The 25,108-nt window shown below is 44.1% G+C and overlaps 1 protein-coding gene across 3 annotated transcripts; it reads right to left on the bottom strand.

Annotated features, from left to right (window-relative positions):
* Positions 1 to 66: 66 nt before the first annotated feature.
* LOC103181556 (ectonucleoside triphosphate diphosphohydrolase 3) lies at positions 67 to 23,722 on the bottom strand. 3 transcript variants are annotated; one of them, XM_007898134.2, is made up of 10 exons: positions 23,482 to 23,722; positions 22,189 to 22,307; positions 21,010 to 21,131; positions 20,053 to 20,170; positions 13,286 to 13,436; positions 10,268 to 10,427; positions 9,075 to 9,302; positions 4,171 to 4,281; positions 1,282 to 1,419; positions 67 to 1,211 (listed from the first exon to the last, which is right to left on the bottom strand). In XM_007898134.2, exons 2-10 carry the CDS (start codon positions 22,268 to 22,270, stop codon positions 1,191 to 1,193), a joined length of 1,131 nt encoding a protein of 376 aa, XP_007896325.1. In that variant the 5' UTR covers positions 22,271 to 22,307; positions 23,482 to 23,722; the 3' UTR covers positions 67 to 1,190. The 3 variants fall into 3 exon arrangements, with proteins under 3 accessions (XP_007896325.1, XP_007896322.1, XP_007896324.1); XM_007898131.2 differs by having other exon boundaries at positions 67 to 1,194; XM_007898133.2 differs by lacking the exon at positions 23,482 to 23,722 and adding an exon at positions 23,145 to 23,214 and having other exon boundaries at positions 67 to 1,194.
* Between the last annotated feature and the right edge of the window lie 1,386 nt (positions 23,723 to 25,108).

The raw sequence follows: 25,108 nt of genomic DNA, 5'->3' as shown, positions 1-25,108 counted from the left end.
AGTTAGGCACATGTATAATAAATATGTAAATAAATGTGTCTGGGATATTGACAGTATGATGACTTAAGTGGTACTGACAAGTCAAGCCACGGTCAAGTTATCAGGAATTTACTGTAGTTTACTACTTAAAGCAAGGATTCCAGATACGTAGACTCTGTCTATATGGTAAAATGTCTATTATAGAAAAGCAAAGAGGCCATCAATCACATTGAAAATATGGGACATTAATTCTGGACTGCCTTTACAAAATGAGTCACAGTTAACATAGTTGCTATATGGTATATATTGTGAGACAAATTGATTGCATTTTTATTTCTATTTAATGTTTGGTTCTGAGTTATTCAAGTTCTTCCCATTTTCTCTTTGCACCTATTACAGGGCCAATGATAGTTAGATGATTCACTCTCAGCTCTACTCTGTCCAGTGACCGAGAAGTATATGCGAGTGGCTAGAAGAAAGCTTCCTTCTAATGTCCCGTCACTCAGTGCTTCAGGCAAAGGCATACATGAAATCAACAATTTTACAATTTAGTGAACCATAAGTGGCTAACAATTTACCTCTCTGTGCTACAGCACCACTGACTGATTTAATTCCCAAAGGCTCATGTATAGCAGAGCACATGGTGGCTATAACAATCTCGGTCTCTGCAAAAGCTCATGTCCACTCTTCCCCACCCTCCCATTCTTAAAACCACCTGTTCCGTCGTAAGGAATAATTCTGAGTACCATTGTTTATTTTAAGTTGTTTGGATGCTAGTGAAAGAGAAACTTCCTAATGAGAACATGAGACATTGACTGCTCATGTACTAATCTACATTGGAAACCTAGCACTTGATTGAAGGATAAAACTCTGGTGGCTTCTCAAAGTGTTCTTCAAATGACCATAACATGCTTTAGATCAAATGACAAGCCAAAGAGATGGTTAAAACAAATGTCAGTTAGATCTTGGTTAAACAAACATCAGTCTTGGTTGTAAGAAAATCGTCCTGAGAACTTGCATTATTACAATTTATTCACTGAAAATTGCCTTGAAAATAATTGTTACACATACCATCCCTATGATTAAAAACACAAAGAAAAGTGTTTTAAAAGTAGTTGAAGACATTGTAGTTTTGATCCCTCGAATGGTTCGTGGAATCTTATTGGTGACGTTTAACATGAAACCAAGTGACCAGTTTATTTTGTGTCCTTTTATCTGAAACAAGGAGAACACTGCAGCATTGCGTTTGCATAAATCAGAAACAGTTGAATTTGCTATTTTAAAAAAAATCATTAAACTTACTTTATTTGTAAAAGTTATCTGTTTCCAGTTCATTGGGTTAAACTTGTACCCATGTACTAGCAGTGTGTATATGTAGTGTCCACCAAAACAGTAATATCTGATGAAGGTATTTGAGATATTTGGAAACATAATTTTTAGCTGTAAGACAGGTAATATTTGTTTAGTTTATCTTATTTAGTCATGTTATTCTTATATCACTGTATAGCATTGATTTTTGTGCCATTTTCAGTACAAATTAGCTGCCATGTTTGCCTCCATAACAAGATTAGTTAATTTCTAATTAATCTCAATTTGTAAAATATTTTGACACCAAAAAAATCATGAAATGTGCTTTATAATTACTAGTTGTAGATAAAATAACAATAAGAATCCTTGCATTTGATAAAGTGCTTTATCATGTCTTCAAGACATCTCAAAGCGCTTCACAGAATATACTGTAAAGTGAATTGACTGTATATTTTGTGGGCGAAACGCGGCAGCCAATTGCACACAGCAGTGTCCCTCAAACATTCATGGCTTGAGATGGATTCACGACTGTTTGTGGACAGTTTGTAAGTGTTTTCATCACAAGAACACAAGAGATTTAGATGAAGAAGTCTATTGAGTCCATTTGATTTTATCCTTCCAGAATACCCACTTTACCACCTTCTCACCACAGCATCATGTTCCTGGCCTCAATCACTCTTCCTGGTAAATTGTTCCAGTTGTTAATCATCAGGGTACTTCTGATATCTGTCCTATAATTTCTCTTTGAAACTCAAAACCTCTGACCTCTGGTTCTTCTCTGCCTGCTTCACATCCCCCACCTCGCCCACCCCACCATTGGCGGGCAAGCCTTGAGCCACCGCTGCCCCCACCCTCTGGAACTCCATCCCGCAGTCCCTCCGCCTCGCTTCCTCTCTTGCCTCCTTCAAGACCCATCTCAAGACCCTCCTCTTCGACCATGTCTGCAATCACCCTGCTTCCCGCCCTGCCCTCCACCCTCCCTGATCCCGACCCCAGCTCAAGTCCGAAGCATTGACTGTCCAGGCCTTGTGACATCGTCCCGACGTGAAAGGCGCTATACAAAAATAATTTTGTTTTTGTTACTGTTGTTCTGTCGTGGTGCATCCAAAAGTATTGTTCTGTGATGACTTTCACAATCCCATTTAAAATAGTATATACCCAGGGCCCTCTCTGAGCTGCCTCCTTTCACGATTCCTGGCTTGTCTGATCGTCATTCAAGGCTTATTTGTCTAACTCTGGGGTTCATCCTTGTTGCTCTCTGCACTTCCTTTGGGGCCTGGGCCCTTAAGTTGCAGCAATCAGAACTGTTCGCAGCACTCTTAAGTGCGGTCTTACCAGAACATTATAGAGTTTGAGTATGACTTCTGGGGTTCTGAAACCAGTTGATTTTAATAATCTTTGTATTTGATTTAGCACCTTATATCATGGACTTTTGGGAGAATGGTGTCAGCCTTCCTTCCTTCCTTACATCAAAGGATACTGTTTTGGTGGAAACTACATTTATACACTGCTCGTAAATAGTTTCAAGTTTAAAGAAGGAAGGCTGGCACAATTCTCCCAAAAGCTATAAAACTGTTCAACTCTTTAGAAAGCAGTACAACTCAGATAAAGACACCTCAGAGAACAAGGTAAATAATGGGACAGCACATGGTGGAGTGCAAAACACAGCAGAGATGAGAAAGAAAGAAGGCAGAAAGTGTTACTGCAGAGCAAGGCACCTCAAAGACATTGTTTCTCAAGATCCAGTGGCTCTGTAGTCCTAGACAGAATGAGGACACACTGACCTCAAAAGACGCTCCTCCCTAACTCTGTGACCTGCTAGCTCCATACAGACCTTCCCATTCTCTCTGCTCAGTTCCCCGCCCGGCCCTCTTCACCATCAACGGTCGGGTCTTCATTCTTTCTGCCCCCACTCTTTGATACTACATCCCAGAGTCACTTCGCCTTGCTCTCTGTATTGCCTCCTTCAATCACAAGACACTGCTCTTCGACCGCGTCTACACTTAATCTTCCTCCCCTACCCTCCCTGCCCTCCACCCCTCCTGATCCCAAACCCCAGCTTGGGTCCAAATCCCTGATGGTACAGCACATTGGGACGTCCTGCCAAAATGAAAGGCGCTATACAAATGCAATTTGTTGTTTTTGTTGTTGCTGTAGTAAAGGATTCAGCTTGTGAGCACCCGAGAAGTTAGTAAAAGGAAAGCTATACCATAGCGCACCGATGACAGGCACACAATTAGGTTTTGAATTATGTTTACGTGAGGATTACACTCTTATCTTGGGTTTTTCCTGTTATTATGTATTCTACAAATATATTTTAACTACATTCTGTGGTCACCACCACCAACATAAGCTGCAGTCGACATTGTTCCAATGAGTCATATTAATAACTTTTTCTTAAAACATTCTATGCTGTTCCAATGAGTTGTATCGATATTGCGTCAAAGTTATCTGTCAAAATGACCCAATTTCCTATTTTTAAAGTAATGGCCCAACACAAGCCTATTTCCTGCCTAACTACAGAGCTGTATTCCCAAATAAATCATCCAAATAACTCACAGATAATTCATATGTACAATTATGTACATTGTTTTTTTCTATTCCCCAATTATGTTATTAATCTTATATCATGTTTGTTATGCGGTGCAACTGAATTTTGACCCCACAGTTTTAGCAAAAATATTCAGAGATGTATAATATTTCATCTGGGTGTTTGATGGAAACTTTTGCTTTTAAAAAAAATCTTAGTTACAGTTGCATTGCTTTACAATAGGAACACAAACACATTCTTTATGTCACTGACCAAATCCATAAGATTCAATCTTGGAATACTTTCCACATCTTAACAACATTTTAGGATAAAAAGAGCAATTTGTTACTTACCTCAGCCCACTTTTTTGTACAAAAAGACCAAACTGCCTGATTGTATTTAGTCACTGGAAATGAAAGCGGCAACTGCAAGGCTTTTCTCATGTAATGGAATCCGCCAAATGCCTAGATTATTTGGATGGAAATATATATAATTCTACTGTAAATTTCATAACCTAACATGCAGATAAATTCAGATTTTCAAATATTTGCAATTGCAATTTACCGTAAATTTTCCATAGATTTCTGGAACATAGTATCCATTGAATGTGCAATAACGTTTACCAGAGCAAGCTTCAAAATCAAACAATAAGTACGCTAATTGTTGGCACTTCGCAGGATTTCCTTTTCCAATGAAAGTTACCATAACATCAGGCTTGTAATCTGCTGTCTTTTTCGATACAGTGCATAAACTTCCAAATAAATTATTCACAGAAATTGTGTGATTGTAACCCGAGGGCCAACAAGGACATTCAAGAATTGTTTTGCCTTCTGAAGCCTAAATTTAAAAAAAAGATTAGCTGGAGTGTATAAGCAATAAAAGTTTCGACATTAATACAGAATTAGCATCTGAATACAAGTAGAGCATATGAATCATATGTGAACCGTATATTATTCGTATACTGTAGTATATATATTTGAAAATAATTCAAATGTGCTACAATTCGAAAATGGTCTTTAGACATTAATATTTAGAATTCTCATGGATTGTTTGCTACTTATTATGAATAGTTCCAAATATAAGCCTCCAGTAATCCAGGCTGCTATCTACCTCATGAGGGCTCAAACTTATGCTTGTTGAAATGTCAAATTACCATCCAATGACTAGATTCCTTGGAGGGGAGGTAAGCAAAGTCCCCACGGAATTCAAGTGAGTTCAAGGTGACATACTGTTAGAATACACACTTTTTGTATACTGCTAGAATCATAATAGATGTTGTGAATGGGTTAACTTTTAAGTTAAATGTGGGGGACAACTGGACTGACAGTCATGGGATAGGACACATCTGGTTTTCTCTGTTTTTGAAAGAATAATGGACGGACAGGGGCAGGGGGTCACCTCTTATCAGTAAATGACAACAAGCCACAGAGGTACCAGTCGACCCAGGATCTCGACTGAGCAATAAGTCACTAGATTCTGACAGGGCCAAGCAACAGAAGGCAACCCTCAAGAATAGCAATTAATGAGCAAGTTGCTTAAACTAGAGGACCTTAGTACCATCCCGGGATACTGATAAGGAATAACCAGTCACTTAAAAGGAATGTACTAATGATCCCACACCACAAAATAATGAGCACCAGATACAGTCCTAAACTGATCAATCCTCTATCTTCGACAATTAGATCAGATAACAGGGGTCTTAAGGACAATGTGTCGTGTGCTGAGGCACGTACACCCCATGAGGTGCTCACGTGAACCCAGCATGATTTCGACAGGTGATCTAATGTCCGCACCACGATTGGATGAACATTGGTATAAGAGTTCCGATAACTTTGTGTACGGGGCCGTCCCGGGTCGTGGAGACAAGGATACGGGAGATGGGGCCGTCCCAGGTCGCGGAGACAAGGATACGGGAGACGGGGCCATCCCGGGTCGCGGAGACAAGGATACGGGAGATGGGGCCATCCCGGGTCGCGGAGACAAGGATACGGGAGATGGGGCCATCCCGGGCTGCAGAGACAAGGGTACAGAGATGGAAAACTGAGAGCTAGAAACACTAAGACAGGATATCAGATGGAAGATTGAAAGCTGTAAGCAAGAAGACTGAAAGCATGAAGAATCAAGCTTGTGTGCTGAAAAGACAGTTTTGAACTCTTGAACTCGATATATCTATAGTAGTGTTATTCTGTTATAAGATCTGTTGATTGTACCGGCCTTTGGTTTGACCCATCGGGATATTGGGGAATAACGAACGAATAATAATAAAACAGTCTGATATCTGGTTAAAGGAATTAGCGTTATTTCCTTACAGATTTGGCTGATTTTATTTTCTTACAATGGAATTCTGGAAATGAGACAACCCCGTGGTGTCCACTATTCCAGTTCTTGATCCTGTCTCTAGCATCTCGCTCTTCCGTCATCTCCTGCATAAAACCTACTACCTACACTCTTGACCCCAACCCTATCCTGATCATCCAACTTCTTCTTGCTCTCCCCACCCTCCCCCATGTGCATCGTGAAGCTCTCTCCACTAGTACAGTCACACCTCTTTCAAAATTACAGGCATTGCCATCCCCTTCTTAAGAAACCCTCCCTTGAAGAAACCCTTCCACGGTTAATGACAAATATTTAAACTGCCTTTTCTCTCCAAGGTGCTGGATGAGTCATTTCCTGGCACTCCCCACAGCAGCCTCTCCAATCAGCTTCTGCTCAATCCACAGCACAGAGACTGCCCTAGTGCAACTTACAAACAATATTCTCTCCATTTGTGACAAAGGCTTTCTCTGTCTCATTATTCTCCTTGATCTCTCTGATGCTTTTGACATTGTCAACCACTTGAACCTTTTCCACTGCCTCATTACTCTGTTCTACCTTCAGTTTCTCAGGCTCTATCTTCGGTGCTCTCCTCTTCACCATCTATATGTTTCCACTCAGTGATATCATCCAAATACATGAGGTTCACTTCCAACTCAATCTCTCTGTCTCTACTCTCAACTCCAGGACCACTGCTCTGACCAATTACATGTGGGAGATAAAGTCTTGGAATGAGAGCTAACTTTCTCCAGTTGAATTTGGCAAGACAGAGTCTGCTTGGTTCCCGGCAGCACCTTTTCACCTCAGAGGCTAACAGCATCAACATGAATCGATCTGACCTCCACTCGGACCCTCGGTGTCTTGTTTGACTCACAACAGTCTTTGAAATCCCATATCTGTATTCTGGCCTGTTCAGCCTCTCCTTTTGGGCCACCGAGATCCGCATCCATACCTTTATCACATCAGGCTTGACTACATTAATGGTCCTCTCACCAAACTTCCCAGCTGGTTACACAGGCTTCAGCCTTCTTGCATTTGATGTAGTGCATTATCAAGTCATGAAGGATGCCTTAAAGCGCTTCATAGGATTTTACTGTGAAATGGAGTGAGTGTATGATTGTAGGCACATGCGACAGCACAATTGGCACAGCAAGGACCCACAAACAGCCATGAAACAAATGGCCAATTTTATTTGGCACCTCTGATAATGCAAACCCAACCTCTCCACCCAGCACTATATTGGAGTGAGTTCAAGTCTCCATGTGGGGCTTGAACTTTCAATCTTCTGATTCAGAGCACAGACAGCGACTCCTGAGCCAAGCTGACACACTACAGAATTCTAAAATCAATATCCTATCCCCCGTCCCCAACCTCACTTGGCTCCACTGACTCCCTAACCCCAGTGGATTGAATTGAAGATCCTCATTCTCAAATTCCGATTATTTCACCCTAATTCTGTGAATTCCTTTCAACCATACCAACACTTCCTCTCTCTTTACTCAGTGAGCATTGGCCTGCTTTATGTCCCCCACCATATCCGCCCCACCATTTGCAGGTGGACTTTCAGTCATTCTGCCCCCGCTATCAGGAACTCCATCCTGAAATCTCATTGTTTCCGTCCCTTCCTTTGTTCTAGCCCCATCTCAAAACGTACCTTTTTGTCTGCACATTTGGTCATTTTTACCCTCCCTTCCCTCCTTAGCTCCCCATCCATAGTTTGGATGTCCAGCCAACAGTCAGCTCTTTGAGATGTACTTTCTTCCAATGTTAAAGGTATTACATAAATGTAAATTGTATACTGTTCGTCTAGGTGGGTCTGTGGTACTCTAGGGCACTGCTAATGACATACTAGCCTGCCTGGCTCATTGGCAGAATATGGAGGGGCAAACCAGACACTGGGTGCAAGGATTCTTCCCACTGGTCAGCTGTACCATCACTCTCTCTCCAAAGCGAAAACCTCCTTGCATTTGGTATAGGCTTTCATGTTGGGAGGATGTCTCAAAGCGCTTCACAGGATTTATTCTAAAATGGAGTGACTGTTTTTAGGTGAAATCCGCGGCCCAACTAGACACAGCAAATACTCATGTTCAGTCATCTTGGAGGCCAAGGCCAATCTCAAGCTCATTTTTTCCTCTACAAATCACTTACTTCATTTCCCTGCCACCTCAAGCCCTCTATCACCTCTGATTCCAAAGGGACTGTGGACTGTCATGGACTGTGTGTTGCCCCCATCGGAAGCTGTACCTTCACTCAGCCCTTAATTTCTGGAACTTCCTGCCTCAATCCCTTCACCTCGCCCCTTTTTTTAATCTATCTTTAAATCCTACCTGAATACCTACCTCTTCATCTGCACCTGTGGTTATCTCCCCCTTCCCTGTTCAGCATCTAATCCCACCATACAGTGCTCCGAGACACTTTGTGAAGGGCGTTATGTAAATGCAAGTTGTTGTTTGTTGTTTTTAATCCTGGAAGCCAAAGTCCTATCTGGTAGGGTGGTCCTAACTGGACAAGCAGCAGGAAGCTTGTCAGACAGTGTTCTCAATGTCAAACTATGCTGTTTTAGCTGGTTAAACTCCAGCACACTGTGGAATACCCAAGTCTTAGCTCTTGCTAAACTGCGCTTCTATTCTCCAGAATTATGTGAGCAGGGTGCATCACTCTAGGGAGAGTGTGCATTCCTTTCCAGATATCGGAATTTCTGGCTGTAAGTGGCAAACGTGTGCAACTCTTAAGCATGGTGATGGATTTCTCAAAACCTTGCCTCCACCAAAAAATTCTGACAGCCAGTGTATGGTAATCCCTTGTTAAATGTACATATTGGGAACAAGTACGTGTCTCCTTAATGTGCACATCAATTCACATATATCGGAAAACTCCTGTACAAAATGTATCAAGCTCAGAATAACTGACTTTTACAGAATTTACATTGATATTTCTAAATCACCTGATAAATATGGACCAGTAGTCTCAACTCAGCTTCCTTCCATCCAAAGCAATCAAAGGTTTCAGTGAAGACCTTATATTTATACCCAAACAGTGTAACTTTGTATGTAGGAATATATTTTGAAACCTTCTTGGCAATAAAGGTGATGTGTGCAGCACCTCCAACTAAGGCTAGAGCACCTGTGGTCCTGGATAATGGAGAGCGTTTGTATTGTTGCAAACCATCCAACTGCAAAGGATTTGGCAAAAAAGAACAAACTTAATCACATCTCATCACATAAATACGAAAATATAAGTGTTTTCTTTTCAATTCAATGGAACATTTTTCATCTTAATTCCAAAGGTATTTGATTCTTCAAAAGGTTAATTGGCCCATTTCTGATGTTTCTGGATCCCTAAGCTTCCACCACCACCTCTCGCTAGCCTGAGAAGATGCCCTGAACTCCTATCCTTTGCTTTTAATCTTTAATCCTTTATGTTTTTTCTTTAATCCATTTTACTGCCATTCCCACAATTCCAAATGCCCCTATTTTAGTACGAGCCTCTCATGCGGCACTTTATCAAAGGGCTTCTGGAAATCCAATTAGACTACATCTACTGCATTTCCCTTGTCTACTTTACCAGTTCCATCTTCAAATGATTAAATAAGGTTGAACAGACATTACCTTCCTTTCATAAATCCATGCTCTTATATATTCTCCTTCTCTAGATGACTAGTTATTTCATATTTTGTTATAGATTCCAATACCTTACCCCAAACCAACGTTAAGGTCATTGGCCTGCAGTTTCCTGGAGTAGCTCTATCACCCTTTTGTAAAAATAGGTATTACATTGGCCATTCTCAAGTCCTCTGGCACAATTCCTTTCTCTACAGTTATTAAATATATATACACTATTTAAGGATTTGTTGGCAAGGCTACATTCAAAATTCATTCCCACAAAATCAAAACAGGTCAAAAGGAACCAAAGAGACTGGATACTCTTAAGCATGGTGATGAGTTCCCGCAAGTGTCAGACATCTGGCTAATCAAAAAATTATACTGTCGTCTTTGGCATGGGTGTGTTTGGAGAACAGGGCTTTGTTTTGTGTTTATATTTTGAATTTGTAGTAAATATTGTAGCACATATAGCAAAAGTGGTCATGTAATTCACCCATAAATCTTCAAGAAATATAACTTTACCACACATCCTTACCACCACCAAATTGCCTCTTAAATAGTTTGCCGCGATCCAGCCGTAAATTGCTTCTTCTCTTGGAGAAACAAATGTAATATGTCCATAACCGAATGGTAATCTTTGGAATAAAACTCTAATTGCCGAAAATATTCTCTCTGCCACGACCTTGTCCTGCAAACTGACAATTCCGGGAAGAGATGAGAGAAAACAATCAGAGATCACGTCTTTATCTTCGGTTTCAGAGATTATCTAAGGACACTCAATTAACCTGACTTTTTTTTTACTCATTTCAGCTTGTGGGTGATGCTGGCAGTGGCAGTGGTAAAGTAAATTAACATTTATAGACGGAAGGAACAATGAAGCCAGCAAGCTTCACAGAGCATGAGAAAGTGAATCTTCTCATGAACAGAATCACTGGAATATTGTTTGGAGAAAGATGACAGTTCTTAATGGAGAAAATAGTTCAAGTAAATGGGTAAATTGTCTGACATGGGAGTGGAAAATTCATTTTAGATGAGAGTTCTTTATGTTTTATTCTGTATTATTAATAAATTCAAATTCCCCCCAAATTCTAATGAATTGACTACTTATCTCATAGAACATAGAAACAGAGAAATCTAGATTGCAGAAAGAGGTCCTTCAGCCATCGAGTCTGCACCACCCCATAGAGCAAGGAGACCAATTCAATCCCACCATCCCACCTTATCCCCATACCTCTTTGAGCCCCTCACTTTCTGTCTGCCTGTCTGCTTCCCTCTTGAAAGCTAATAATGGTCTCCATCTCTACCATCCTACTCTGCAGGAACAATGAAGCCAGCAACATTAAGGTTTTGGCATTAGGGCATTTGATAAGGTTCTACACAAAAGATTATCAGCGAAAATGGAAGCGCATGGAGTCGGATCTAACCTTGGAACTTGGCTTGGTAATTGGTTGGGAGGCAGAAAACAGAGAGTAGGGATAAAGGGAACTTTCTCTGTTTGGCAGGATGTGACAAGTGGTGTCTCCAAGAGGTCTGTTCTGGGATTTCAGCTATTCGCCGTTTATATAAGTGACTTGGATGAAGGAACAGAAAGTTTTATATCAAAGTTTGCAGACAACACGAAGCTCGGAGGCTCAGTAAATTGTGCAGATAGGAGTAGGAAGTTACACAGGGACTTAGACAGATTAAGTGAGCGGCCAAAGCTGCAGCAGATGTAATTCAATGTAGGGAAGTGTGAGGTCATCCACTATGGCCCGAAAAAAGATAAAGCAGAATATTTTCTTAATGGGGAGAAATTAAGAACAGTGGAGGAGCAAAAGGATTTGGGTGTCCATATCCACAAATCACTAAAAACTAGTTCCCAGGTGCAAAAAGTAATCAAAAAGGCAAATGGAATGTTGGCCTCTATCTCAAGGGGCCTGGAATATAAAGGGGAAGAAATGATACTTCAACTGATAGAGCATTAGTCAGACCCCATCTGGAGTATTGCATTCAGATTTGGGCACCACACCTCAGAAAAGATGTATTGGCCCTGGAGGGGGTGCAGTGCAGGTTCATCAAAGTGTTTCCAGGCCTAAAAGGGTTAAGATACGAGAAAAGGCTGCATAAATGTGGATTGTATTCCCATGAGTTTAGAAGGTTGAGGGGTGTTTTGATTGAGGTATTTAAGATGACAAAGGGATTCGATAGGGTAGATACAGAGAGCCTATTTCCTCTGGTGGGGAATCCAAAACAAGGAGGCATAGTCTTAAAATTAGAACCAGGCCATTTAAGAGTGAAATCAGGAAGCATTTTTTCACTCAAAGAGTGGTAGAAATCTGGAATTCTCTCCCCCAAAAGGTCATGGATCCTGGATGCATCCACACCTTCAACAGTAAGGTTGATAGATTTTTGGTAGGTCAGGATATTAAGGGACATGGGGAGAAAGCAGGAAATTGGAATTCAAATGGTTAGTTGAGATACAAATCAGCCAAAATCTAATTAAAAGGCGGAAAGGGCTCAAAAGGGCTGAATGGCCTACTCCTGTTCCTATGTTCCATTGCGCATCTCAACAACTATCTAGGTGAAAAACATTCGTCCTAAATTTTTTTTTGCTATTCTTCTGGCTAATTTATAACTATGTCCCCTAGTTACTGACTCCCGTATCAATGGAAAAACTTAATAATAATAATCCTTGCATTTGATATAGTGCTTTACAGTTGTAGCTGCAAATAAATTTCCACCTTGTTTTGTTCCACTTTTGGGATTATCAAACAAGGCATCAATTTGTTTTTTTAGTTTTTTTTGTAATTGTCGTTGAGACCTCTCAAAGCGAATCACAGAATATCCTGTAAAGTGAAGTGACTATGTATTCTGTGGGCAAAACATAGCAGCCAACTGCACACAGCAGTGTCCCACAAACAATCGTGAATTGCATGACCAATTTTTGGGGAGGGATTATTACCCCCGAAAAGCTATATGCCAATCAATAATGACCAGGTTCCTACTTACTTCTAGGTAAACAGAGGCGGGCGAAGTAAGGAAACTTGCCTAAGAGTTTGCCCCGCCCAGGAATCGGGTCTGGGTCCTCTCACTATTTACCCTTACAAAACTGGGACGTCCTCCCGACGTGAAAGGCGCTATACAAATGTAATTTTGTTGTTGTTGTACACCTGTATCAGGTCCCCCCTAAACCTTCTTTTCTCCATCCTCTCCAATCCCTCCTCGTAATGGTAGCCCTTCATCCCTGGAATCATTCTCGTAAACCTCTTCTGCACCACCTCCAAGGCCTTAACATCTTTCCTGAAGTGAGGCCCAAAACTGGACATAGTATACTCCAGCTATGGCCTAACCAATGATTTGTCAAACCTAGCATTATTGCTTTTCTTAATTGCTTTGCTCTTGAATTCATTGTTAACGGGACATCCACTTCCTTTCCATTCAATTGTATTTGTATAGCACCTTGGAATGTTTTATTTTACATGAAAGGCACTATATAAATGCATGTTTCTGTGATCGTACTATGCTATATATTACTCTAATGTGTAATTCTCAAGAACAAAAAGTCTCATCTTACTACAATAGTCGCATTTCAGTTGTAGCTGGGAAAAAAATTTCCGTCTGGCTTTGTTCCTCTTTTGGAATTATTTTTATTGAGGCATTCAGGCAGTTAGCCAGTGAATCAATTGCTTTTTTAGGATTTTGTTTGTATTGAGGGGAACCAGTTTCTGTGGTAGAAAAGAGAAAACAATAACAACAGAATTATTTTATAGAGCACCTTTCGTGTCGCTGGACGGAGTTACGGACCAGAACTGGAGGTTGGGATGGGAGAGGGTGGAGGACAGGGGGGGGGAAGTAGGGAGATTGAAAGCACGGTCGAAGAGGAGGGTCTTGAGGTGGATCTTGAATGTGACGAGGGAGGGGGCGAGACGGAGGGACTGCGGGATGGAGTTCCAGATGGTGGGGCAGAGTGGCAGAAGGCCCGTCCGCCAATAGTGGAGTGAGCAAGGCGAGGGACGTGAAGCAGACCGGAGACGACTGAGCGGAGGGAGCGAACAGGGTGGTAGGGGTTTAGGAGGTCGGAGAGGTAGGGGGGAGCAAGACTGTGGAGGGCTTTGAAGGTGAGGACCAGGATCTTGAACTGTATCCTCTGTGTGATGAGAAGCCAGTGGAGTTGGGCAAGGATGAGGGTGATAAGAGTCCGCGGAGCGTGGTGCGGGAGAGGACACAGGCTGCAGAGTTCTGGATGATCTGCAGCCTGTGGAGGGAGGAGTTGGGGAGGCCAACAAGCAATGAGTTTGCATTGTCAAGCCTCGATGTAATGAAAGCGCATATGTAATGATGTAAATGATGTAAGTTAATTGATGGTTGAAATAATGATGATAATGAAACTTGTATTTGCTATAGTGTCAAGTCTTTGAGATGTTTCAAAGCGCTTCACAGAATATACTGTAAAGGAAATTGACTATATTTTGTGGGCAAAACGCAGCAGCCAATTGCACACAGCAGTGTCCCACAAACAGTCGTGGATTGACTGACAAACTTTTTAAAAAAATTTTAAGAGATTATTATCCATAGAAAAGCGATCTTGCCAATTGACTAACCGGTTTCCTACTTACTGCTAGGTAAACAGAGGCGTGTGGAGTAAGGAAACTTGGCTAATGTTTCGCCCTGCCGGGAATCAAACCCAGGTCTGCAAGCTTGCGAGGTGAGTGCTCTAACTACTCCATGACTAAAATGACCAAAAAACAATATAATAACCACTCCTGAAACAGCGATATGATGTTGTAGCTGGAGATTGACAGATATTTCCTCCTATTCAAAGTTCTCCAAGGCCTTATAAATAATAATAATTATAATATTTGCATTTGATATATAACACTTTATCACATCCTCTAGATGTCTCAAAGCACTTCACAGAATGTACTGTAAAGTGAATTAACTGTTTATTTGTGGGCGAAACATGGCAGCCAATTGTGCACAACAGTGTCCCACAAATATTTGTGGATTGAAGCAATCAATTCATTATTGTTTTCTCTTCAGGACGCCTTGCTCCTTCCTACCTCTGTGAACTGATAACGCCATATCAACCTGTTCGTTCCCTCTGCTCAGCAGGCTCCAGCTAGCTCCACATCCCCATCATTGGCTTCAGGCCTTCAGCATCTCTGCCCCCACCCTTTGGAACTCCATCGCAGTACCTTCACCTTGCTCCCTCCCTTGCCTCCTTCAAGACCCTTCCTGCCTTCAAGCCCTCCTGATCCCAACGCCCTGATTGGATCCAAATCCCTGACTGTTCAGTGTCTTGGGACATTCTCCCAACATGAAGGCACAATACAAATGTAATTTGTTGATGTTGTTGTAATGTTAACTGTTGGAAGATAACATTTTGTGATATGCAATTAATGGGGTAAAATGGGTTGCTTCTGTTTGCTTGTGGAATGAGCAAGAAGAAAAAACTGAAGAGTTAAGCCAGCATTCTACAAACCAAGCCTCCAGTTGCTGGGCTCCACATGATAAAATCAGCAACGGTTGCCTCAGCTGGCTTTGGACTCACTGTGGCACCTTCATTGAGTATTGGGGGGAATGGAGTGGGGGGGTTGGCGATCACATTTGCAGAGACTGCAGAGAGGTCTTCAGTCATAAAGTCTCACAACCATTTTTATCCACAATGTGATAAATCCAAACCGACATCCTATTGATGGGGGTGGGGGGGGGTCTCTGTGAATACTCAGACAGAAGTAGGAAGGAGCAAGGCGTCCTGTAGTTCAGTAGACAGAGCACTCGCCTCAGTCTCAGACTACCATAACTGCCACGGAGGTTGACTCGATACAAGATTTGTCTGGAAGAAGGCCCTCCGGCCCATCCAACTCATTCCTCCAGAACACCCATCCTACTGTCACTGCATCAAGCTGCTTTTCAAATTAGTCTTGGGTCCTCGCTACTTTTTTTTACTATCTTTTCTTTTTACCTTTTTACTTTTTCTGGCAACCTCTTCCAGTCGTTGATTACCCTCAGCCAATTGCACAAAGACAGCAATGAAGTGAATGGTCATTTTTTTAATATAGGGGTATTGTTGGCCAGGACACCAAGAGAAATGCTCTTCTCTTTTTGAATAGTGGCATGGGATCTTTATCAGCAGAAGGGCAGATGCACGGAGACTAGGAGTGCTGGGAAGGTAGGGGTATAGCACACTCTAGCTTGAAGTACAGGGATGCTGCTCCCCGGACTGTCATACCTCCCGGCTGCTCCCAGTGGCCCCAGAACCTGCAATCAGCCGGGCTGGCGAGCAGACATGGGGCTAGACTGGCTGCCAGGCAGTGTGCGTGGGCGAAGGAATGAGGACAGGGCTGTGGTGTGAGTTTAGGCAGTGAGAGTGGTGGACGCTTCCCCAAAACAGCAGCAGTGAGGGAAACGGAACAGCGCGTCCACGAGGCTCTGTCACAGCGGCAAGCTCGAACCTAAGCAAAAGAGTGGGGGGAGGAAGCGAGGGATGACCATAGACCCGGTCAAAGAGATATGTTTTAGATGTGTTGTGAGGACCACCATCCTCTACCTCCTCCGTGCCCGCCCCCTCAGGCCTCCTCAATCTTCGTATCAAATGCCAAGTGCGAGGAGGTCATGGACTTCTTTTCAACTAAAATACTGAACATCTCCACTAGGCAGCCTCATCCACCTGCCCCTTGTCACCCACCACCACGCCCTCTCTGTCCCCCTCACCCTCCTCATCATCTGCTCCTACCATCACCCCCATTCTACATTCCTTCCTCCCCATCTCTCCCTCCTCCCATTCACCCACCATCACTTCCATGAAACAACAACAACAAGATTCCATTTGCAGAGCGCCTTTCACGTCGGGAGGACGTCCCAAGGCGTTGGACAATTGGGTCAGGACCCGAGCAGGGGGGAAATGGTCAGGGTGAGGGAAGGGAGGGAGCGAGGAGGGGGTAGAGAGTTGATAGGGGAGCTGAAGGCACGGTCAAAGAGTAAGGTCTTGAGACCGGCCTTGAAGGAGAAAAGGGAGGAAGCAAGGCGAAGGCACTGGGGAATGAAACCCACCACCTGCTGCCTTGAATCCCTTCTCACCAACTTACTGGTCACACAGCTCCCCCTCCTATGCCCACTACTGGCTGACATCATCAACCAGTCCCTCTCCTCCGGATCAGTCCCTGCCCCCCCTCAAAACTGCTGTCTTCACCCCCTTCCTGAAAAAACCCTCCCCAGATCCCTCAAATCCCAGCCATTACCGCCCTATTTCTAACCTGCCCTTACTCTCAAAAGCTCTAGAACGGGTTGTGGCCACCCAACTTCGCCCACACCTCTCCTCCAACTCCCTCTTCGAACCCCTCCAGTCCAGTTTCCGCCCACAGTACAGAGACTGCGCTTGTGAAAGTCACAAACGACATCCTCTCTTATCTGTGACCAGGGCTCCCTCTGCCTCCTTGTCCACCTGGACCTCTCCGCCACGTTCGACAGTTGATCACGCCATCCTCCTCCACCGCCTTTCCTCCATCATCCACTTCAGTGGGACCGCACTCGCCTGGTTCGAGTCCTACCTCACAAACCGCCAGCAGTACATCTGCATAGATGGCTTCTCCTCCCGCTCTCACCTGGTCACCTGCGAGGTACCGCAAGGATCCATCCTTGGTCCCCTCCTCTTTCTGATCTACATGCTCCCTCTTGGGGATGTCATCCGCAGACATGGGGTACATTCCCACATGTATGCAGATGACATCCAACTCTACTTTTCCACCTCTCTTTGCGACCCCCAGTCCCCTGATGTTCTATCAGCCTGCCTGTCAGATCTCAGGGGCGGGATGAGCACAAACTTCCTTCAGCTGAACGTTGACAAGACGGAAGCCATACTCTTCGGCTCGTCAATGTCTAAAATCTCTCCTCCACCACCTACCCGACCTCCCCCTAAAACTCTCCGAACCCGTACGCAACCTAGGCATCAGGTTCGACCCCCAATTATCCTTTCTCCCCCACATCCGGTCCCTCACCAGCACCGCTTTCTTCCACCTCCGACGCATTGCCCGTCTCCGTCAATACCTCTCCCCAAAAGCCGCTGAAACTTTGGTTCATGCCTTTGTCACCTCTCGGCTGGAGTATTCAAATGCCCTCCTCGTCGGTTTCCCATCCACTACCATCCATAAAATCCACTCATTCAGAACTCTGCTGCCCGCCTTCCCACCCGCATGAAACTCCGCTCCCCGATCACCCCAGTCCTTGCCAGACTGCACTGGCTCCCTATCCCAGAGAGGATCGATTTCAAGATCCTCACCCTCGTATTCAAGTCCCTGCACTCCTCTGCACCCCCCTACCTCTCTGACCTCCTCTCTCCTCAGCAAAGTACCCGTTGCCTTCGTTCCTCTGGGTCTGGCGGAGTCCTTGTCCCCCGAGTCCTCCGCTCTACCCTCGGCGGCCGTGCCTTCAGCCACTATGCCCCGAGGCTCTGGAACTGCCTTCCTCACTCCCTTCGTCTCGCTCCCTCCCTTCCCATTTTCAGGTCTCTGCTGAAGACCTTTCTTTTCGACCGCGCCTTTGGTCACCTTCCCACGCCTCCCCCTGGCTCGGTCCCGGGATCCTAAACTGTAAGGCACTCTGAGACGCCGTCTGGCGTGTAGGGCGCTATATAAATCCAAGTTGTTGTTGTTGAGGACAGACAGAGAAGGGGCAAGTCAAAGCAATAGAAAGGCAGGCAGTTGCAGAAGTTAAGAGGTGGTGACAAGACTTGGCTATTGATGGTGATGCGAAGGAGGCGAAGGTACACAGCTAGCTTGGGGGGAGTTGCAAGCAGAGAGATAGGGAGGTACTTAAGCGTGAAGGGATTGGTACATGATATAGAGCAACTTGAGGTCGATGTGATGGGAATGAGGAGTTTGGTGCAAGTCAGGATATGGGTGGTGACATTTTGGTTCGCTGGATCTGTGCCTGGTGTAACTGAGGAAATCAGTGAGGAGTGTACTGAGGAATCAAGGCGGGAAGTGACAAGTGTAGTTAAGGGTTTTAGTAGTATTCGTGTGATGTCAGGGCAGAAATATAGCGTAAGAGAAGAAAATTAGTTTTGGTCAGGGACCGAATGTGAGGAAGGAAGGACAGCTGAGAATGGAACCAGAAACCGTAGTTGGGCACTCGTTCGGTGAGATTGAAAGTTAGGGGAAGTTGAGGATGTTAAAGATGGAGGGGAGGAGACATTGGTGAGAGCCAAGGAAGGTGGCCTCTGTCTTGTCCATGTTAAGTTGCAGAAAGTTGATGCTCATCTAGGCCTTGATGTCTGACAGGCAAGCAGACAGAGAACATCGATGGACCTGGAATCAAGACTAGAAGTGAAAAAGTGTAGAATATCATCCATATACACCTACAAACTCCTTTTCTTCTTGAATAGGGTCAGGGATCTTTGACCCACCCACTTGAAGAAGAGGTAGAACAGACCTCAGTTTAATGACTCATTGGATGGATGTCTCATTACAAATGTGCTTTCCTGTTTTTACTAAAGTGTTAGCCTACCCAACACCATGATGGTGATGCAGTAGCATTGTTAGCACACGATACCAAGCTTGGTAATTTACTGCTGAGAAGAATACTATCATCATGGCAGTGCCCTGGATCTGTGCAGGGTGGAACTGAGGAGATAATTCTTTGACAAGAGGAGAATAGATCCTAGAAACATAGAAATTTACAGTATAGTTGGTTCATTTAAAGAGCAACTTATTTCAGTCTTTCACCCTTGGCTTATAACATTGGAGGTGTAGATGCAACGGAGTACCATACTATAAGGCGCTATATCGAATGCAAGGATTATTATTACCTTTCCCGTCCCCCTTGGCTCTCACCCCCAGCTTGGGTAACTAACCAGCATTGTCAAGTACTTTGAGACATCCTCCGATAGGGAACAATGCTATGTAAGTTGTATTATATTGTACTTATTGGACCACTCTATTATTACATAATGCCTCACAGAGCGCGAGAACCCGAGTTCGGTTCCCGGCAGGGCGAAATGTTGGGCAAGTTTCCTTACTCCAAACGCCTCTGTTTACCTAGCAGTAATTAGAAACCTGGTTATTAGTTGATTGGCGATTGCTTTTACAACAATTGCTTAAAAAGAATAATAATAATAAATTGGTCACTCAATCCACGACTATTTGTGGGACACTGCTGTTCTCAATTGGCTGCCGCGTTTTGCCCACAAAATATACAGTCAATTCACTTTACAGTATATTCTGTAAAGCGCTTTGAGACATTTCGAAGAACTGATGAGGCACAATATCAGATGCAAAGATTATTATTATTATATTGGTGGCCTAAAGGCTAAACATGTTTCAGAATAAAATTTGAGCTGCCTACCTTGAGAATAGCAAATTAATTTTTCACTAACAACACCTGTGTTACGTATCTTTTCCGCCGGCCACTGGTAAACAGTTAATTTTGTTCTGACGGTTCCAGCCTCAAGAATAATCCCATACTATAAAGGAGAGAGATACTTCCCATTTATTAATGATGTTAACATTTTCAACACTAGAAAAAAGATCTCAACATCATGCTAAATGCTTATTTCCTCATTCTATACACAATTCTGCATTACCTTAATTTTAAGACAAATTGGCCTTCCAGATTTAGACTAGGTGGAGTATCAGACCTTAGTTGCCTATTGTTTATTCTGTGCACTTTTATCACAATGTTTATTAGAATCTCTAGTGCTATTGTATAATTACTTGTAACTTGGACTTAGAATATGTTCCCCATCCTTTCTATGCCACCATTGGTGATCAAGCTTTCAGATATAACATCCGTAACTTCTGGAACTTCCTCCCTCCACACCTCCATCTTGCCTTCTTTCTATAATTTCTATCAAAACCCCTCATAATTTTAAAGACCTCTATCAGGTCACCGTCAAACTTCTTTGTTCCAGTGGAAAATATCCTTGTTCCTCCAGTCTCCGCTCAGGGCCAAACCACTCATCCTCGGTATCATCCTAGTAAATCTCCTCTGCACTCCCTCAATGGCCTTGACGTCTTTCCTAAAGTGGAGTGACCAATACTGGACACAATATTCCAACTAATGATTTATTAGCATTTTAGTTCAGCATTCCCCCATTGATTTCATATTCTCTGCCCCTATTTATAAAATCCACTGGGCACTTTGGACATTTTATGAAGTTAAACATGATTGTGTCTCTGTGTAAATCAAACTGATTGACTGATAATTGGAAGGTATTATTTTGAAAATGTTATATTGTATAATAATTGTCTAGCTGTCATTCGAAGAAATGAAAAGGACGGAATTGAATAACACCTAACATACCTTCATTCCTGCAGTCAGAATTTGTGATTTGGTTATGTAGACAACTGTAATTGTTATTATGCTTGTCACACATAAGAACAGAATTACTGCAGCTATTATTATTCTCTTCACAACTTCACTGTCTGGGTGAAAAAGACAAAGAATACAAACCAAGCATTTAACAAATTCCATACATCATCATCCAGGTTGTTATGATAGCTGCACATTTTGTTCTGATTGTTTTATTATAATAATTCTTGCATTTGATATAGACTTTCCATGTCAATGAGATGTCCCAAAGCATTTCACAGGACACAATGTAAAATGCAGTGATTGTTTCTGGATGAACGTAGATTCCAATTTGCAGATAGCATGCCCCACAATTAGCCATGGAGTGAATGACCAATTTTATTTGTGGAGGCCAGTTGACCAGGACACCGAGAGAAACTCCCTTCAATTTTTGAATCGTGTCAATTGTATCTTTAACGTCCAACTGGACCAACAGAGAGGACCTCAGTTTAACATCTCCAAAGGATGGCACTACAACACCATCAGCACACCTCCAGCACTGCACTGGAGGGTCAGCATAGACGATATGTGTTCCAAGTCCACCATGTGGCTTACAACCCATAACCTTCTGACTCAAAAGCGACAGTGCTAGCAACTGAACTAGGCTGCATACCTAATCTGGAAGTGGAAGCAAGGGTGGTGGGTGGGTGGGGAGCGAAAAGGTGACTGAAAATACAATCAAAGAGATACATCTTGAGATGGACCTTGACAAGGTAACAGGGTACCAGAGAGTGTAGAGGCTAGCATTACAATGGAAGGGTAGGTAGGGTGGCCTCAGTGAGAGGAAAGGTGTCACCAGGGATGAGCCAGGTTTCAGTGAGTACTCTACAAGTATACTAGTTTCTGGTACTGAACAGAAGGAAATGTTGTTTTAAATGTGGATATGCAGTGGGTGGGAGATGTTTATTTCATTATTTTTGAGGTTAGCCAGTGACAATTTAAATGTTCTTCCATGAGATAGAATGATGAGGTAGTGCTCATGATAAAATATGCTTGGATGGACATCACAGGCTTGACGGAGAAAAATGCCTTTTTACATTCCAGCCTTCCAGTGTCAACCACTGTGGACAGCTACAAACACAAACACTAGCTTGATGTTCCTAAGGAAACGGGCGATGTAACATTACCTACCAATGCCATGCTTTTGCAGGTTCCACCTCGAACGATGCTGTGCTCTGATTGAAACTTCCGTAGGTCTTACTCTACCCTTCATCTTGGTAAGGAGGAAAATCAATCCCTAAATACCATCCCTAAAATGAGATTAAAATACATTAGTGACTATATGTTTCAGTTAGAATTTGGGAAGTCTTTGTTGAACAGAATTTTTGTTCCCCTTTGAGGAAAGTTTCAAATATTAGAACCTTAAAGCGTAGATGGTCAGTGATGGTGACAAGAGCACTTGCACCGAAAGGAAAAAAATATTAAGTGAATCAAGGAAGTTTAAGGAGAAAACCTCTGACTAGCACCTCATCCCTTCCCATGTAACAGGGCCGCCTTTCCAAGGCTGAGATATGATACACTCCTTTAGTTCCCAAGAACGATATGCAAGTTGTATATCAGGGACTCCAGTAATCATTGGGAAACAGCAAGAAAGGAGGCCATCCTCTGACCTGTATAGAACTCTAATCTAAGACATGAAAAGTGCTATATCAAATGCAAGGGTTATTTATTATTGTATTTATTTATAATTCTAATGCAGTAGGCATTTGAGTAATTTATAGGAACTACTGTGAACCATTTGTGCCTGGTGTCTCCATTCACTAGATACGAGAGTTGGAAAAGAGACCAAGAGATCACTGTCATAAAATTTTAGATTGTGGAAAATTTAGTGAGATGGAGCTTGACGAAGTGATAGGGTACCAGAGAGTTAGAGGCTAGCATTACAATGGAAGGTATAGGTGGGGTGGCCTCAGTGAGAGAGGTGTCAGCAGGGCCGAGCCAGGTTTCAGTGAGTACTCTGCAAACTCCATGCTTGTCAGCTTCCCCGAACTCCTCCCTCCATAGGCTGCAGATCATTCATCACACAGAAGATACAGTTCAAGATCCTGGTCACCTTCAAAGCCCTCCATGGCCTTGCTCCCCCCTACCTCTGCCACCGCCGAACACCCGCTCTGGGCCCGCTCTGCCCTTCAATTGTCTCCCGCCTGCTTCATGTCCCCCGCCTCTCCCGCCACACCACCCCCACCCTCTGGAACTCCGCAATCCCTCCGGCGCACCGCCTCCTTCAAGACCCATCTCAAGATGCTCCTCAAGATGGGGGGGGCTGGGCCTGGGGGGGGCTGAGGCTGGGGGGGGGGGCCCGGGGCTCGTGGAGGGGGGCGGGGCTCGTGGGGCTGGTGGCGGGGGGGGGCGGGGCCTGGGGCTGGGGTGGGGGGGGCTGAGGCTGTCGTGGGGGGGGATGTTGTGACCTGCGCTCACTCCCACCTCAGGGCTCATGTGAGGCTTCTCCCAACTGTCTGCTCAGTGGCGCGGCTCCTGTGGGTGTACAGTGCCCTCTGTGCCAGGCCCGGGCCCGGGCCCACAGCACCTGGTGAGGAGGAGGCGCCGCGGATTCCCTGAGACACTGAGAGAGTGAACGTGAGCGTCGGGGATTGTGCGTCAGTGACGCTCTGTCCCAACGTCCGGCACCAGAGCTGCAGTCCTCCAGCGCCAAAGATCAGCCAAACAAGAGAGACAGCGAGAGCAAGAGGGACCCCCCATCACTCTCACTTCATCCCCTCCCCCCCATCACTCTCACTTCATCCCCTCCCCATCACTCTCACTTCATCCTCACCCCTCACCCCCCCATCACTCTCACTTCATCCCCCCACCCCCCATCACTCTCACTTCATCCCCTCCCCCCCAATCACTCTCACTTCATCCCCTCCCCATCACTCTCACTTCATCCTCACCCCTCACCCCCCATCACTCTCACTTCATCCTCACCCCTCACCCCCATCACTCTCACTTCATCCCCCCACCCCCCATCACTCTCACTTCATCCCCTCCCCCCCAATCACTCTCACTTCATCCCCTCCCATCACTCTCACTTCATCCTCACCCCTCACCCCCCCATCACTCTCACTTCATCCCCTCCCCCCCAATCACTCTCACTTCATCCTCACCCTCACCCCCCAATCACTCTCACTTCACGTCCCCCAATCACTCTCACTTCACGTCCCCCCAATCACTCTCACTTCATCCTCACCCCTCACCCCCCCAATCCACCTCCCCCCCACCTCCCCCCCGCCCTCCACCCTCCCCGATCCCCAGTTCAGGTCCAAAACATTGATTGTCCAGCGCCGTGGGACCCCCTCCCGACACGAAAGGCGCTATTACAAATGTAATTTTGTTGTAATATTTCCTTAAAAAAAATTGGTCACTTAACCCATAACTGTCTGTGAGGCCCTGCTGTGCACAACTGGCTGCCACATTTCGGCCACAAAATATACAGTTAATTCAGTTTACAGTATATTCAGTGAAGCGCTTTGAGACATTTCGAAGCGTTGAGAAGGCGCTATATTAAATGCAAGGATCCTTATTATTATCCCTGTGCAGCACTCCGAGACATTATCCCATGCGAAGAGCGGTATGCAAATTCAAGTTGTTGTTATCTTTAATATTGTCTTATGAGGAGAGCGAACCAGTCAAGGTGATCTTGTTTTAAGCGCTCAAAGACTGCCCCCAAGTGGAAGGGTGCTATATAAATGCAAGTCGTTGTTATCTTTCGGGTATCTAATCGTAGCAGCAGACCAAGACCAAACAATCAGAAACCGAATTTCCTGACAGTTGTCAAAGATATCAGTCTGGAGTCACCCGGGGTTGGGGTGGGTGGGGGGGGGAGTGACGTGGTTGGGCCACTTGCCACACAGGCAGGGAAAAGACTTTCTCAAGTCTCGAGACTGATTTTTTTATTGACCTATTGAGACTGGTGCTACCTGTTAATCAAAGATCTTCTAAGCAGTTTACAAAGTTTGTGCCCTGTATATCAGAACTGTGACTATTTTTGTAACCACCACCGGATGTTTCTTCAGCTAAACATCCACAGGCAGTGGACATTCAAGGATTTTTC

This window comes from Callorhinchus milii, unplaced genomic scaffold (assembly GCF_018977255.1).
Source record: "Callorhinchus milii isolate IMCB2004 unplaced genomic scaffold, IMCB_Cmil_1.0 Scaffold2, whole genome shotgun sequence".
NCBI lineage: Eukaryota > Metazoa > Chordata > Chondrichthyes > Chimaeriformes > Callorhinchidae > Callorhinchus > Callorhinchus milii.
This window is presented reverse-complemented; position numbering and strand designations above follow the sequence as displayed.

Bases quoted from the DNA above. Each gene is read 5' to 3' on its own strand.
- LOC103181556 (XM_007898131.2), bottom strand. From the start codon at position 22,270: ATGAAGGGTAGAGTAAGACCTACGGAAGTTTCAATCAGAGCACAGCAT. The intron at 21,132-22,188 runs GTAGGTAATGTT...TTTTTCACCCAG, and splicing joins CCTGCAAAAGCATGGCATTG to ACAGTGAAGTTGTGAAGAGA. The intron at 4,282-9,074 runs GTGATTTAGAAA...CAAATAATCTAG, and splicing joins TACTGGTCCATATTTATCAG to GCATTTGGCGGATTCCATTA.